This window comes from Falco biarmicus, chromosome 3, assembly GCF_023638135.1.
Source record: "Falco biarmicus isolate bFalBia1 chromosome 3, bFalBia1.pri, whole genome shotgun sequence".
In the NCBI taxonomy this organism is placed as follows: domain Eukaryota; kingdom Metazoa; phylum Chordata; class Aves; order Falconiformes; family Falconidae; genus Falco; species Falco biarmicus.
In genome coordinates this window covers 47931193-47948983 of record NC_079290.1, presented here as the reverse complement: position 1 = coordinate 47948983, position 17791 = coordinate 47931193, and the positions used below count along the sequence as shown (strand labels likewise).

General features: G+C 39.2%; 1 protein-coding gene across 1 annotated transcript in view; it reads left to right on the top strand.

The window, feature by feature from the left end:
* The window catches only part of LOC130146937 (lipoxygenase homology domain-containing protein 1-like), a 143613-nt gene that overhangs the window by 104561 nt on the left and 21261 nt on the right, over window positions 1–17791 (top strand). Inside the window, exons 32-34 of the mRNA XM_056333582.1 lie at window positions 2273–2514; window positions 5017–5143; window positions 6775–6923. Coding sequence (XP_056189557.1) covers window positions 2273–2514; window positions 5017–5143; window positions 6775–6923 — 518 coding nt within the window. The remainder of the gene's footprint in view (window positions 1–2272; window positions 2515–5016; window positions 5144–6774; window positions 6924–17791) is intronic.

Here is a 17791-nt window from a genome sequence, read left to right as displayed (position 1 = left end):
TTCACAGAGCCACAGCTCCTGCCAGGAGCCAGTGTGGGATTTCCATGGGTTGCAGCTTCCCTAGGGCATATCTACCTACTCCAGCATGGGGTCCTCTATGGGCTGCAGGTGGATATCTGTTCCACTGTGGCCCTCCATGGGCTGCAGAGGAAAAACCAGCTTCACCACGGGCTGCAGGGGAATCTCTGCTCCGGTGCCTGGAACACCTCCTCCCCCTCCTTCTTCACTGACCTTGGTTCTGCAGAGTTGTGGCTCTCATATAGTCTCAGTCCTCTCTCTTGCTACAACTGCTGGCGCAGTCCGTCGTCCCCCACCCCTTGTTAAATACGCTGTCCCAGAGGTGCTACCACTGTCGCTGATGGGCTTGACCTTGGCCAGCGGCAGGTCTGTCCTGGAGCGAGCTGGTGCTGGCTCTCTCGGACATGGGGGAAGCTTCTAGCAGCTTCTCACAGAAGTCACCCCTGTAGGCCCCGCACTACTAAAACCTGGCCATACAAACTAAACACACTCTTTTAGACTTAACTAAGGAGAAGGAAAGAAGCTTAACATAGCTGCTGCTTCTAAATTGGACCTTGAAAAATTTACCAGAGATTATACAATATAGTTAACGTTATAGCAGCATATGGTATTGCATGGTCCAACAGAGATGGTCCTTCCATTTAGTCTTCCTAGGCAGCTATACATTGATAGTTTAAAGGCTTAATATTTTGGTGTCTTCGATTATGTCACAGGGGATATGATAAATTTTCATTTGACTCCCCTGTTTTCCTGTTCTCATTCTGGACTTCCATTTTATTATTGGTCTCATTTATATTTAATGTTCATAGACATGAAAATGGTAGCTTCTTATGATTATCCATAAAGTCATAACATCTGAAGTTATTTTAGATGATTTTAGAGATGAGTACTAACTTTTTACCTTCACTGAGTCCTGAATTGATGGCACAGATCCTCACCTGATCTAAAGTAATAAAGCTTTATTTGCATTAGTTTATAGCAGGATATAAAGATTTGCCTGTTGCAGTTAGGCAACTGGACTTTACAGGTCTATGACATAAACTCAGAAAGTCACTGTTTCCGTTATTCAAAGTAAAATACTGTGTTTTACAAAATAGTTATTTGAAATTATTAAATTCATACTTTGCCTGCCTCACTTTGCATAAACAGAGCTAAGTTATCTTAATAAAAATTGCTCATGCTCAATTCTACACCAGTCTAGGTGACCAAAGCCTCTCTGTAGGAGTCATGATTTTTTAAAATAGAAAACATGGTTTTGATAGCCCTGAATTTTCCATATCTTCTATTAAATTGAATTAAATTGTTAAAGATAGCTAAAACAATGGGATTTTTTTGGTAGGTATAAGTTTCTGATCCTGAAAACTGTCTTGCTGATTGGAGATTTGACCAAATATCTGTTCAGTATAGAGTTACAGAAGTTACTTAGGAGCCTACCTGCTATCAGTCTGCGGTCCTTATGAGCCTTCAGGTGACTGCCTATTAATCTAGAATGTTTAAGAGACTAAGTGCTTCAAACAGACCTTTAGTTTGAACATGAGCATTCTTTTTCAATAAAATTTTGCGATTTTTGTTTTAAAGTAAAACTGCTGGGTTTAAGTGTTTTCTGTGTCCCTAAAGTAGGCAAATCTATGTGCTGCTATATAGGACTATTTTTAATCTCTCAGCAAACATCACTTCACAGAAGAAATGGATAAAGTTTTCTACTTTCCTGGCATGATAATTGTGGTTATCTGTGATAAAAATATAACATTTCAAGCTCTGAACCAGTTTCTCATCAGCATCTTGTTATAGAATGTATGGAGCAAATTTTAACATTCTAGTTCAAGGACCTCATAAAAAAATTAAAATGGAAAGATACCCTCCCCTGACCAAAGGCAAGTCAGTACTATCTTGTAGAAAATATGTTGGTTTGAGTGGTGACCACAGGAAACATTTATGAGGGGGAAAAAAATCAATGTATTGGCATGGTTCTTCATAAGACTCTAATATAGAACTGGAAGTCTTATCTGCATGGTACTATTGGACTGGTCCTCCCATAACGGGTCATCTGTCCCTGTGGAAGGCCTGGTGTCCAAATCTGCTCCTCAATAAATCAATGAAAATGAATGAACCTGTTACGTGTCGGTATTTTAGCTCAGTGCAAAGGTGGGAATGGCTTGCTAGTCACTTGTTAACTCAGCCTGTTACAAATGGCTGTATTATTTTGGATATTCAGAAAAACCATTTATTTTTTGCTCCTGTTTTGTTTCAACAGGGACTTGGGATGTCCTTGTCACAACTACTGATATTTCTTCTAGTTGCATGAATCCTAAAATGTCTCTAACTATATGTGGTGAAAAAGGTATCTGTACTTCAGTCATATTTCCCAAAGGATCCCTTAAAAATAAGCAGATTTATGAAACTTCAGTTGAACTAAGTAAGAAATTCAGTACTATATTCAAAGTTCGCTTAGAAATCGAAGAAGCTGCAGAAGGAGAGACTTGGCATTGCCATGAGGTAAAACATAAGATCTAAATCAATTACTTATTGTGTCTTTATTGTAAAATTATCCTTTTTTTTCATGTTCTATGGTTATGGCTTCCAGTTTTCAGTTCTGTCTGAAATTACATAATTTTTAATTTACAAAATTGCGTGCATCAGGTAACATAGAGTAATAACTTCAGAGACTGCTCAGAACACTTACTAGGATTGCTATGGATAGTAAAAATCTTGTAAACTTAGGTGGATTTCTGGAGGGCATATATACAGATATGCCATCTTCTTCAGGATATCCAGTGGTGTATTTTCAGAACTGTACCCACTGGCATACATTGCAGTATTTACATAACTCCAAATTGGCTGTTACATGTTGTAGACCCAGTGATCCAAGGCAAATAATTAAGCCAGACTCTAGGAATGCCTTCTGATGAAAATATCTGCCTTTTAAGTTGGCATGTGAAAAAAAGAAGTGAATAGCAAAAGTGACAATTTTTCTTCTGATGTCCAAGATGCTGAAGCTAAAATCTGACATTGCACTGAAATTGCTGTGGCACTTCACTATACAAAAAAACATCTTTATCCTCTTATGCTGGCCAAATAAAAAGAAGTCTAAGGGAAAGAATCATCTTCTTTCAAGTTGGAGACATACTTTTGTTCATTAATGTTTGCATTTTGTTCTTATTAAAAACTGGAGGAAAAAAATTTCCTGTCCAATACATGATATTAGCGAGCAAACCCCCTGACATTTAAATGGTAGGCAGGTTGTTAAAATCCTCTTTGTAGCCAGATGAAATAGTCATCTAAGAAATCTATTGATAAAATTAAGGCTGCTTCTTGGATATTGCAGGAGACAGTGGATCACAGTAAAAATTTCAGAATGGGAACCTGGCAGTTAAAAACAGTGACACCTGTCAGTGTGTTTTACTTCAGTGGCTTAGAACAACGACTCAAAGCTGAGTTAGAAAAAAATCAACATCATGTATATGAATAAGGAAAAGATGCACTTTTATATTAGGTAGGATTAGAAAGTCAATTAAAATATTAATTTCCCTGTTTTGGGGTCTATGTAAATTATTGGGGTTTTAGGAAGATTCCTCTGTTACTCCATGGCTTCCATAGCAGGACTTACTGAATCTTTGTATGAAATAACTAGGTTGGTATAAGAGGTTGTGTATAATATCTGTTATTAAAGATAGGTTAGCATCTATTTACACTGCTGATTAGAACAAGGATGGTCATTTCTATGCTATTTTATTTTGATTTTACAAGATTGTACCTCACAGAGAGTCCAAGATTTCCCCCTTCTATCACAAGTAAATGCAGGTGTGGTTGGTTGAATTCCGTATTTAGATTCAGAATTCATTTTTATAACCATAACTGCAAAATAATTCACTTGATGCTTTTGAGGAAATTGAAATCATTATAAAATAATGCCCAGAAAAAAATCAATTATGATATGCTTTATTTCTGAAGCATGTAATAACTGACATTCTTATTTTTGCTTCTTTCACTTCTTGAAGTAAAACACAGTAAATTAAATCTGATGTTCAGGAATATAGATGTTAGTATGAAAGGGATATTGTGTTAACATTATACTTTGCACTGCTTTTAAAAAAATCTTTTCAATGTGTCTGTCATAATGAAAAATTATAGGAATCTTTTGAAGACAGAATAATGCTACCATCTCCCAGTGACAATTGCTAACCAAAGATGGTTGAGCTTCCTGGGTTAAGGATTTGGTCATTTTAGTGAGTTAGGTCATGAAGAAATGTATGAGCGAATTTTCTGTGCCTTTTTCACAGCAGGGTTAATTCCCGCAATATATTTTCAAATATGTTGTCTGGTCTAGCTTTAAATAGTTTATAAAATGGTACTTTATCTCTTTGTGTACCTGGTAGTACCATAGTATAAGACACCTCATTATGAAAATATGTTTTCTTATAGTAAGACTAATCTACTTAGCTCAGGATCACCCTTTCATTATATACAGCATTTCATAGAGATTAAAAATATTTAGTAACATACTCTTTATATTTATATAATACATATGTACATATATATATATATACATGTCATAAAACATTCTTAATTTCTGTTTTTCTCTGAAACACTTCATTTTCTTACTCCTGTTACTTAGAATGAGAAAACATTCTGCAGTGAAAAATGTTGTGGCATATTGACATTTCTCAGAAGCTGAAATGGGCGTATCAACACCTTTTTCTTCCATATGCCGGATGAATAGGTTACATAAAGGAATCTTCCTGAAGCATTCAAAATATTTTTTCTCTTACTGCAGTCTCTACAGGAATAATCTTCACATTTTAATTATTTTAATTGGGAAAGATATTTAGTCCTTCTCTTTTAAAAGGCAGCTTTCAAAAACATTTTAGAAAAATATATTTAATCTTCTTTTTTAATATTGAGATGATGTGTCACAGCTGTTCAATAGTATGTCTTTTGCTATCATTTCCACTAGAGCACAGCAGACGCTGAAGGTATTTGTTTTTGCTCTTTGCCAAGGTAAAGCTTCAACACAGAGAAAGTAAAAATGTGCTAGAATTTCCATTTTGTCACAACTTTGCAGATGAAGAAGGAGGAAGAGTGGCTGAGCTTCCAGTTCTCACAGCTGGCTCTCCTTTTCCAGCAGGTTTGTCACAAATCAGAAACACTGGAAATGACTTGGTCAATGATGATGGTGGCTTTTCAGAGCAGTCCAAAGAATTTAACGTATACTTTCTATTCATCCTCACTAGTGATGCATGGCTAGGTCAAATCCACCCCACTGTTTAAAAAAAATAAATCTCAGGCCCTGTAAGTGAGCACTGTGCATTCAAGTCTGATTGGTATCGGTTTGTGACAAAAGAGCAAGCATACCGTACTGGAAATATTAAAGAAGTTTTGAATAGGACTGAGTTCAGCTTTTCCTTGATAATATGATTTGGTTCACTCCCATAGGAAACAAAGGAAATCCCGAGGAAATAACTCTTGTACTGTAATTTCAAATAAGAAGGAGATCCATGGCCCCTCACAACAGAAGCTCATATTTGTGTTAGGATTTCAGGCATTCTTTTTGTGTGACCTAGCAATTATATGTCATCAAACTCCTTCATGAAAGTTGTGCCTTGATCACCTCAAGACTGAATTTTTTTAGTTTGCTCTGTGTTTCTTAGGAGGTTTTATAACCAAAGTCAGTGAAGAATGAAAGGGCTCTTTCCCTAAATGGATATTCTACCATGAGAATATCCCAGTCTCCTTCAAGTGTTTCCCAGGAGTTAAGGGTTTAGATCGATAGCCCAAGTAATCTGTATATTCCTTGCCTTTTCTGCTGTGCTTTCAAAGCTAGTCTCAAAAAAAGCACTTGGGCAGAAGCTCCTTGAATATGAATATGAGAAAATTACTGCTGTGGTTCCCTGGGAAGGAACTTTGTCTTTTAAATACTTACTTTTTTTTTTTTTTTCTGGAAATGCACAGATACTTAAACATTACAAATGCTGCCCCTCTTTCCAAAGGGCATTTAACATTAATAAGGACAGGTATTGTTTTCTTTATCTTCTCCCCATATTTTTGTCTCTTTTTTAATTGAATGTTTTGGGGATGTGGCTTCTTTCTTATTTTGGGGACCAGATCACCAGTGTGTTATGCATTTCTCTGGGAGTACAAGCAGGGAATTAACATAAACAGCCTTCCAAGAAATGCTCAGCTGAACAGTTGTAAGATAACATGTCAGAGAACACACATTTCTAGAAATCCTCTTCTGAGGCCAATAACTGCAACTGGTACAATGTAGAGTGGCCAGCCACTGACTGGACCATGATCTGGAGGAAACAGAAAAGTTGCCATCTTTCTGACAGTTCAGCTTCATTTGAACTCTGTGAGGCTTAGAGCAGAGATGTGCTTTTTGAGCTATTTCGTATCCTCCATAGATTATGAACTGTTTCATAGGAGTGTTACATATTTAAATTCATGCAATTTGTGTGGTAGAGTATTATTTACATGTTTTTATAAGAATTTGTGATGTGTTTAGTTTTCTTTCATTTCCCCTCTACCTGTGTTTCAAGCCCACTCACAAAGTATTTAGCTTATTATTCCTTATAATAATGGTTCTTAAATTTTAATTACAGTGCTTCTGTGTGCTTTTCTAAGCATTATAATACAGTTTGGCCTTTTGATCACTCTGGGAAGGACTGAAAATGAAAATATAGTAGTAGTAATTTATTAAATAACCTATTTTTTAACTGCTTTAGCTTTGATAAACCTTTGATCTCTTTTTCCCAACAGTGAAAATCTATGTTCTCTATATCACTACGGGAGCAGCCCCTGGGTCAGGAACAGATGCAGATGTGTATGTCATGCTGCAAGGCCTTTTAGGAGATACTGGCAGAAGACAGTTAATCAGAAAAGGAGATGATAATTTCACTAAAGGAAAGGTATAATTTCTGCATGATATTTTGCACTTTTGCAACACAGTCCAATTCACGTAGACTTAATGGGAGTAGGACAGAGTCTACAAAGTCGTTTGCAATGCTCTGTGATTGTAAGTGCATGTGTATATCAATATCTCTATCTACTCTTTATGGGAAATACTGATGCTTATATAGCTGATGCTAACAATACTGACAAGTAATGAAGTGACTATATCAAGTGCTTTTAGGTTCAATTTTGCAAATACTGAATGTCTTCAGTGACAGTGACACACCTGTGGTTTTCCTGGGTATTTGCTTCAAAATAGAGCTATAGAGACTCAATTTCCTTTAATACCTCTTTTATCCCCATGCCATTCTTCAGGCTAACACTCCTTTCCCTGGCTTCTGCCTTTCCACTGCTAGTCTACCCCTCAGTCTGGCTCTTTGTCTCTCTCCAGACAGTCAGCCTCTGCCCTCCATAGTTTTCTTAGGTCTACCAAGAGGCTTATTCACTCACTGTGCAGGAGTGTCTCGCAGCTCTTAGATGTAGACCAGTCAAAGACCAGCAGATGCCAGAGATGCATTTGCCTGTAACATTGTCAGTATAAACAGAAATTAGAGGGAATTTTGTTACTGAATGTGGTGCAGAAATGTGGGCAGATTTACAGTAAAATGTGAATTTGATGTACAACGTAGTCTGTTGGAAGCTCTGGATAGAGGGAGTGAAAATTTCAGCTGAAAAGGTCACTAGATTTTTTTCAACATGGAATAAACAAAGTATTTGTATTTTCTGTGGATCTTTATTTGAAAACAAATTTGAGGATTAAAACAATGTAATGACGATTCTGAAAAAAAGGTCTGTTACAGAAAATTTGAGTCAGAATAGTTAAAGTTTAGAAAAAGAAACATCAGTGTCTTGCAACCAGAAATGCTGAGCATATCTTACATTAGACAGTGCTATCTGTCTTACAGTGTGTGCACTCTTCCACCTTTCTGAAACCTCAGTGAATACTGTGATTATGATATTCTAACCTGTCTCCCTTTTGAAAATACTACACAGCAAAATGTTTCTTTCTGCTGATGTTGGCTGCCAAATGAATGACATTTTGTGTAAGCAACCAAGTTTGCAAATCATCTTAGACTGATAACCAAAGCAGAGGTATGAAATGTGGGATTAGGAGGAGCTCAGCTCCTAACTACCCTCAGTCTCATTAATTCAGTGGGAGTTGAAGGGGGTCATTATCTTACTGGATTTTGCCTATTTGAAATTCTTTTTTTCATAAGAAAAGTGAGAGTTTAAAATATTTATCAAGAGACTAAATACTTGTGGATGAGGGTACTCAGTTTTGATAAAGGTACATTTGTCTTCCCTAATGTTGAAATTAAGATTATGGTTTATTGATAAACTGATTTAATTGGATTTTAGAGCTGCAGTCCTTGTGAGCAATCTGATCTCTAGACTGGTAGTCTAGAAATTTTAATGAAGAGGTTTTAGTGAAGAGGGACCAGGGATGCACAACCAGAAATGTTGCCTAAGAGAACAGACATGAACTACAAAGATTCATAACCTGAAGGGTGTTTTTATAGTATTTGTGTCTACTTCAGTGTGGCACAGAATTTTTCTGTTTCACAGAGTAAGAGGCAGAGCTGGCATGTATCCATCTCTTCACTACTTATTTGACATTTTATAGGAGCAGTGTGTGAATGTAACACAGTATCCTTGTATTTCTAAAAGTAGATATCAGCATAGGAATATTTTAGGGCCCTAAAAAGAAACTGCTTGTAGATAAGTAATAGAGAAACACAGAACTAAGTCTTGATTCACTCCTTGTTCAGTGAAAATAAAGGTATTGAGTTAATTGACAAAGTGTAAATTGATTCTGCAAGCAAGACTCCTGCCTTTGCAGCAACATTTTGTTGACGACATTGTTTTGTAAATTTCCCTGGGTTTTCTTCCCTTTATAAGTAATCTCCAAAATGACTCTCAAGTGTAGAATGTCTCTCTCTGTATCAGCCCAATCACATATTGTGCCAAGCACCCTTGCAGTCAGAGTCTGGACTTGGTGGTTTAGCGGGTCTTGGAGTATAACAGACAGAATTTGCATTCAGAATCTTAACAGTTGTTCTGACATTTCAAAATGTGCTTTTCCTTGCAATAATTTTTCCCCTGACTATACAGTAACAGCTAGTGAACTGGAACAGCATTTCTGTTAGAAATCACATCAAAACGTGGTGTTATCTCACAGAATGTCAGGGCTGTTACAAACAACAGTTTAGCAATGCAGAAATACACAGAAATGTTTAAATATTCAGAGGACTTTGCAGTGAACTGGAGATACGCTTCTCTCACTTAACAGATCTTTCATTTACACGAGCTGAGTTACATGATAGTGAAAGACTGATCTGAAAAGTTGCTTTGTGTCTTTCCAAAGTCCTTACACCTGTGAAACCAATAGAGCACTGGTAGATAATGTGCATGATAGTAGTAATTCACCAGTAAGCTCCCCGTAGCTCACCCCATATCTGAGACAGCAGTACTGTCACCAAGAGAGCTGAGTTTCTGGTAATCTACTCAGACAAATCAGCATGAGGATTAGTGCTACAAGAACCATATTCTTTCAAATTGCTGTGATATAGATGTCTTGTTTGATGTTCTCCTAAGGATAACAGTAAGGATAGGCAAAGCAATCTCAGCACACTTCATGCAGTTCAGTTTTCATTAAATCCTAATAGTATTTATTCATACTTCATACTTTATGAGTCAATTTGAGTCTGATAAATGTTGCCCACTATAAACACCTCCTTGAACCAAGTATACACAGTTCAGACATTCTGTAAAAACCAAGGCCCAGTTCTGTGAAATCCTTCCGGTATCTCCATATTGCTTCTGGCACCTAACATTCTTCAGCAAATTAAAATTTTTAGATGGTCTTTGATAGACTTGCTGTATGCTCTGTCATATGGCTGTGAGTTACCCACAGATTTCCTCTTTGAGACTGTGGCTTTCTTCGGATAAATTCCACCAAGGCCAGTAAACTACACTGAATATGTTATGACTGATATTTAAGTATTTTATTCTCACTGCAATGAAAGTGGCTAGTATTTTAAGCGCTCTAAGTTACTGGAGAAGTAAAACCTCTGTGAATTTTTATGCAATTCTATTAGTTGTTAAAAAGATATATCCTTTATCCTGCCCTATATTTAGACATCAACTGCTCAGGTTGGTACCATGGTAACTGCAGTACATACAAAAATTGTCAGTGAGAGGTGACTGTTGGTGTTCAGTTTCATACTTACTTAGAGATTAAGCATTGGCAATTCAAAAAAAATACAGGAATATTTGCCTGTAACATTCACATCCCATCACATATAGAATGCTATAGTTTTGTAACTGCAGATAAACCTTCTTTTATGGAATGCATATCTGACTAATGATTAAATAATTGCAAAATGCCATTGACCCAACTGTATTACTCATAAGGATAGGCTCTTGGCCAAGTTATTGTACTACAGAAGTGAAGACTAAAATAGTCAGCCATCATAGAATCATTTAGATTGGAAAAGATCTTTAAGGTCATCAGATTCAACTGTTAGCCTAGCACTGCCAAGACCATCACTAATTCATGTCACTAAGCACCATATCTACATGTCTTTTCAATACCTCCAGGGATGGTGACCTAGCACTTTCCTGGGCAGTCTGTTCCAACACTTGACAACCCTTCCAGTAAAGAAATTTTTCCTACTATCCAATCTAAACCTCCCCTGGTGCAACTTCAGGGCATTTCCTCATGTTCTATCTCTTGTTACCTGGGAGAAGAGATTGACACGATTGACACCCACCTTGCTCCAACCTCCTTCCAGGTAGCTGTAGAGATCAATAACGTCTCCCCTGAGCCTCCTTTTCTTCAGGCCAAACAACCCCACTTCCCTCAGCTGCTTCTTGTAAGATGTCTTCTCCAGACCCTTCACCAGCTTCATTGGACACACTCCAGCACATCAATGTCTTGCAGTGAGGGGCCCAAACCTGAACCTGTCAGCATTCGAGGTGCAGCCTCACCCAGTGCCCAGTGCAGGGGGACATTCACTGCCCTGGTCCTGCTGACCACACTGTTTCTAATACAAGCCAGGATGCTGTTGGCCTTCTTGGCCACCTGGGCACACTGCTGGCTCATGGTCTGTCGACCAACACCTCCAGGTCCTTTTCTGCCAGGCAGCTTTCCAGCCACTCTTCCCCAAGCCTGTAGCGCTGTGTGGGTCTGGTGTGACCCAAGTGCAGGCCCTGGAACTCAGCCTTGTTGAACGTCAGACAATTGGCCTCAGCCTATCGATACAGCCTGTCCAGATCCCTCTGCAGATCAACATTCTGTCCAACTTGGTGTTGTCTGCAAACTGAAGGTGCACTCAATCCCCTCATCCAGATTTTTGACAAAGATATCAAACAGAACTGGCCTCAATACTGAGCCTTGGGGAACACCACGTGTGGCCAGCTGCCAGCTGGATGTAACTCCATTCACCACCGCCCCTTGGGCTCAGCCATCCAGCCAGCTTTTCTCCCAGTGAACAGTACACCCAGTCAGGCCATGAGCAGCCAGTGTTTCCAGGAGAAAGCTGTGGGACATGGTGTCAAAGGCTTTATTAAGGTGCAGGTAGACATCACCCACAGCCTTTCCCTCCACAACCAAGCGGGTCACCTTGTCACAGAAGGAGATCAGGTTAGTCAAGCATGACCTGTCTTTCATAAACCCATGCTGGCTGGGCCCCATTGCCTGGTTGTCTTCTATGTGCTGCGTGATGGCACCCTACATGATCTGCTCTATAACCTGCCCTGGCACTGAGGTCAGCCTGATAGCCCTGTGGTTCCCCAGATCCTTCATCCAGCCCTTTTTGGACTGAAAAATTGATACTGGATAATGGTCTGAGGGCTGCACCAGGACAGGCAGCTTTCTCTTCCCACCTTTAGCCAGGCCGCCAGGGAGGCAGCAGACTTCCCTGGGTGGGTCCGCTCTGCACACCAGGCCGTCTCTTCCCTTCAGAGGGGAGTCTCCTCTGACAGTGACGCGTCTGTTTTTCTGTGTGGAAGCTGTTCTGACACGGGGCGTAGGCCGACAGCCTCAGCGACACCTCCCCGCTCGATGAACCCCCGTCTTCGTTACTGCTGGGTTCCACTTGCAGAGCCTTGACGCGCCATGCGTGGGCACCTGGGCCGCTGGGCCGGGCACAGAGGAGACATCGCGCTGCACCGGGCAGGGACCCGTCGCCATTCGCGCTCTCCCTTCAGTCAGTCACTGTGTCGGGCCACGCGGAGAGAGGACAGGGAACCCTCTGGATCACATGCCCTGGCTGCCCGTCAGGCCTGTCTGAGAGAGGGCAGGGGGTGATCCCAGCGGTGGGTCTCTCTCTCGTGCTCCCTGATCTCCTCGTGCTCCCCACCCCCCGCGGGGCTCTGTCACTAAGTGGGGGCTCCTCTCCCCGGGCGCACTCCCACAGCTGTGCCCGCTGCTGCGGCTGGTGCTGGTGTAAGAGCAGAGCCCGTCCGGCAGCCCGGCTCCCGGCTGGCAGCGTGTTCCCACCAGGGCTCTGCCTGGGCAGCTGCCTCAGCCGTGGGGGGTGCAGAGCTGAGAGAGGCCATGGCTTCCTGCCGGGTGGGTACCACCACTCCCTGGCTGAGCTGGCAGGGCTTCAGTGTCCTTCTTGAATGGGCTTTGTGTGCAAACTGCCACACAGCTCCCTGTTTGCTAGCCCTGCTCACTTTCATTCCCTAAGGACTTATTTTATAGGTGTGGGGAGCTTGCCCACCATTGCTCTTGGCTCCATCCAGGTCCTGTCAGCCACGGTGGCACAAGCTGCAGGCCCCTGGCAGGTCTGTTGGCCTCCTCCGAGGTTCTCCTCACCCAGGACTGTCCCTGTGCCCTGCGCTGAGCGCTCCCCTGCCTATCGTGCTGGCACAAGGGCTGCTCGTCTTGGTAGCTGAATGCTCATTTTGGTTACACAATGTTTAATCCATCGAGCAGAAGGATTAATCAGGTGGAAACTAGGAAATTATGGATTATCATCATAGTGATGTAAAGACTGGTGGAGGTTGTCAGTAACTGTGAGGACAAATGCAGAAAGAACACAACTAAAGCTTTATATAATGCTGGCTGACAGTGGCAAATACCTGAGCCCTGTGCTGTTCTCAGCAATAGCTCCAGGATGGTACTTCTCAGTCAGCAGTTACAGGTGGTTAGTAACGTATTTGTAAGAGACAGAGCTAGAACAAGCTATTGCAATCACCTGGTTTGCCTACATAACACTGGCTAATGGATTAGAGCTGTGTGAACAATTAATTTTTGTTTCCTGACATACTCTTGGAGGGCAAACAAAAATGTAAAACATTCTTGTCAAAAACTAAAAACTGAGCAAAATTAATTAAAACTAAACTTAATTACTTGAGGTGGGGTGGCCTTGTCTTTATATAGAGCTTGAAATTTAATTACAGAAATTACATTTCTAAATCTGAAATACATCCCACTTTGCTTTAGATGCCTAGAATGTACACATTTTTTCTAACATGATGTTTTGAGCTTCTTCTGCAGAAAAGGAGTGAAGCAGATGCTTCCAGGAGGTGGTTACCTTTTTTCTTTTTTTGGACATTTATCTTAAAATGAAATTGATTATCCTTAGAGAGTGCCTGCTGCTTTCTCAAGACTTTACAGGGAAATTGTCTGGCTATAGACTTATTTTGGATAGGCAAAGCTGGGTGAGTGCATTCTATGTCACATTTATTACAGTTTTTTAAATAAACAAGATAATTTCAAAATAAAATACAACTGACTTTATTAACTTGATTTATCAAAAATCTTAAAATAGTTTTGGTTAATCCAAGTCTGCAGTCTACATTTTTCAGCTAGTAAAATATTAACCATTTTCCTCAACGCAGCAAGAACTGAATTAGCTTCAATTGAAGTTAAATAGTTTAGAAAATATAGCTAATGCAGAATGATTGGCTTCCAGCGCTGAAGCGCTCATCTAGTTGGTAAATTGTTTCAAAGCTTAAATGTCCTTTCTGCCCTCCCCCCCCCGCGCCAAGATTCATGCCATTTTCTGTCTAAATTTGTCAAGCTTTAAGTCAGGGGTCCTCAAACTTTTTAACCAGGGGGCCGGCGCGTGGATGAAGTGGCAGGCAGTCACCTGCGGCTGCTTGGTTTCCCCCCCAACCCCCAGCTGGGGGGTCTGTAAATACCGGGGGCCGGATTGAGGACCCTGGGGGGCCGTATCCGGCCCATGGGCCATAGTTTGAGGACCCCTGCTTTAAGTTCTAGGAGCTGGATTTTGTAATGTTATTGACTGTTAGCCTGCATAGCACTCTCACACCAAATTTCTGCTGCCTTTGACAGTTTTTAAGACAATAAGTAAACTGGTATGCCTTTGACAAGTTAAGTAGATTAGGTTGCTTGATTCACCAGAAGGCAGACTTTCCAGTAATCTATTAATGCTTACAAATCTTTTCAGAGCAGTTTAGTACCCGACTTATTCAAGTGTCTTAAGTTGCAATTGTTTTTGCATCATCTCTGAAATCTTGTTTTCTTCCAGTTATCTCATTACAATATTAAAGAGCATAAGCATATTACCTGGCCTCCATACAATTAAATATGCTTGAAAATATTCTCTGTTTATAGCTGCACTTGGAGGCTTGCCAGTTAGACATTTTATTGTCCCATTATCAGCCAGGTTGAGCTCACCTAGAATAATTTAATTATTGGATTATTGTGTCTTAATCAAAATAATATACAACCAAATATCTTACTAAAGTTGAAGAAAATTACATCCATCCTATTTTCTTTGCCTGTTAAACCAGATCTCAAACTTGGACTGTTATTAAATTAGTCCAGCAATGAGGCTGCTTCAGATGGGTTTGAATTTGTCCAAAATAAGGTCTGTCTTTGGGGTTTTTTGTTTTGGTTGTGGTATTTTTTTTTTTTAGATTTTTATTGTGTAATATAATGTGTGTTTACAGATTTGGATGTGCCTGATGATACTGTAGCAGTCTGTAGCAGTCCTTCTGAATTTTATTAAATGCATTTTACTTGAAGTCTGACTGAAATGTCTTTTACAAGTTAGTTGAATGGTCATAGCTGCTGATTATTATAATGTACCATTATTCTTTCTTACTCCTGTTGCTGTTCTATGCATACAAATCCTGTTTCAGAAGGATTCTGTTCCAGTTATACTAAGCAAATTAACAAAAGGTCAGTTCAGGGCAAATATTATGTGGGGTTTTTTACTACCCCTATTCTTTCATTTATTCTTCACTAATCTTGTTGAAGATGGATGAACCATGATAATTGTAGGTTATCAGAAACCTCTAATTATGCATTCAAATTAATTTAATTTAATTCTTTTCATGTAAAGGTAAATTCTTTCAATAAATTTCTGGATGAGAATTTAACATAAAAAACATGCTTGCAAAAATACATGAATTTAGGAAGAAATTCAGGGTTGGCTTTTTCAGATGCATAGAAAAGCCTGTTTTTAAAGAAGTATTTGTACAGAACACAGATTACAAGATGCTGAGGTCACAGTCAGATGCACTGTTCACTTTTCCACTGTGCTGTGCCAAGACAATACTGCTACCAGTGCTTGTCCTCACTGCTGCTAACCACCCAATGTTTCCACCCCTTAAGTCTGCTGGTGTATTTAGTTTAGGCAATTAATATTGTTAATAATTTGGACATTTTCACTTGGTCTGTCTTGATAAAAATTGGCTGGAGAGAAGCTGATTGTGGGGTTATGCTGGCAAAGCTAAAAAGGTGATAAACTCCATCTAAGAGAAGGTAGTGATGTGACAAGCATTAGGGACAGGGTGGGGAAGTTTAGCCCAGAACAGCTAGAAGAGTCCATGGGGCCACATTCTGAAGGGTAACATCTCAGCAGAAGTTATTTTTCTCATTTGCCTCTTTCTACATGAACGTTCAGACACTGTTTCTGATTTGGCTTAGTATTACAGGGGCCTTTATTTTGCCTTCCGGTGCTAAACTCTTTTGTTTTCAGTGGAGTTTCTCCAGATTAACAAGTGAGATCAAAATAATCAGGCAGCAAATCAATAGGTTTGCTAAGCTTAATAGAAAAGGTCCTTTATCTAGACACTCTAACTCCTTTTCCAATAAAAGCCTATTAAAATGATAGTAACATTAGCAGTATGGGAAATCACTTGTGCATACAGGTTGATGAAATTAAGCATATGGTGTGTCTTGGCTTGCTATTTTCAGTTCTACTGGGAATATCGTCATTAGCCAACCATCAAGTCTCAATACTGAGCCTATAAAATGACTGGCATTTATAAAGGTAAATATTGCACAGTGACTGTTCAAATGCTTCTTCTGTTACAAGAGCTATTGCAACTGCTACAGACAGTGAAACATTGCCAGCGCTGACACTGAAGAGTACTGAATAAAGTCAAACTGGGTCACAGACTCAAAGGAAATGCTCAAAAAAAAAAACCACATTTGAAGGAAATGTGAAAAGGAGTTAACAAAAATTAAATTTTAAATAGTCTGAAAGGGTTGCTGGAATGACTGTTTTTAAGGATGTTTTCAGTGCTTATTTTCTTAACTAAGAAATATGAAAAGTGTCAGTTCTGGTTTTGCTAGGACAGCTCATGTGGGTCACTGAGGATGTATGGCTCTCAGATTGTCAGTCTCAGCTGTTCAGTCTTGGAGAATAACTTTCTTTCTCCAGACAGTGTTAAGAAAATTTAGTGGGCTATACATACATACAAATTGTTTCAATACTATTCTGAGAAAAGTCAATATAACTGCTGAATTAAACAATACGTATTATTAAAAATATTTAAGGTGACTTTTCTCCCTTCAAACCTAATTTGCTAATAGTAAATAAAAAACAATTAACATTTTTCCCTAAGGTAAAATGAAAAATAAAGGGTTTATATTCTGTAGGTTTACCTATCTTCTGTGTTTTCTTCCTCTCTCTCTCTCTTTTTTGCAGAAGAATTAAGCCTCCAGTAATTTAAAGGTCCCTGTTTATAAATCAGATGAGAGTATCATGTGACATAAAAAACCTGTTAAAAACTCGAATATTTCCTATGTTTTATGACTAATCTGTGGTCTGAAATGAATCCACAATAATATTAGCTAAATTATTCATAATAATTCAATTGCTTAAAAGTATAATGAAATATATGTCATAATCTGTCTGTTTGCAGACAGCTTGCGAGGGGAAAAGTAGATTAAATTTGGTAAATAAATTATCTCTAGCAAATTGGTCATCTAACTCTAACAAATATAATTGTTGTTCTTTCTCTATTAGTTGCTCTATCCCTATTCTTGTTTGGTCTCATGACTACAATAAAGCTCGTTACATCACATAGATTTTCAAATGTACACATAAAGAGGGAATGTAATCTTGTTTGTGAAGTGAGTTTACCCCCCCTGCTGCAATTCTTAGTTTAGTTAAATAGTTTTTTAACTTGTGGTTTATTAGATGGCTGAACGGTCTGCAGATTTGACCATGGATTTTTGAGATTTTTACATGCTGTAAAATGGGCTCGTTAAAATTGCACATCGACAAATGATGAAGTAGTGTGCCCAACACAAACCAAACATCAAAGTTTTCACAAATGTACCTATTTTCAGAGGAAAAAAGGTTTGGAAAACCTTTCATGCTTTACCTATATATACAAACTTGCTGCTACCTGTGGCTGGATTATCCAGGTTATGAATAACCCATAGTGCATGTTGCATCTGAGTTATTAAGTGCTTTCAGAATCACTGCCACTAGGGAGAATGGTATATGAATACATTTGCTGATGTTGTGTGAAGTTTTTATGGCTTAATAGAGTTTATTAACTGTCAAGCTTAGTGCAAGTCTGGCCCAGCTATCCTTCTGGAGACAGC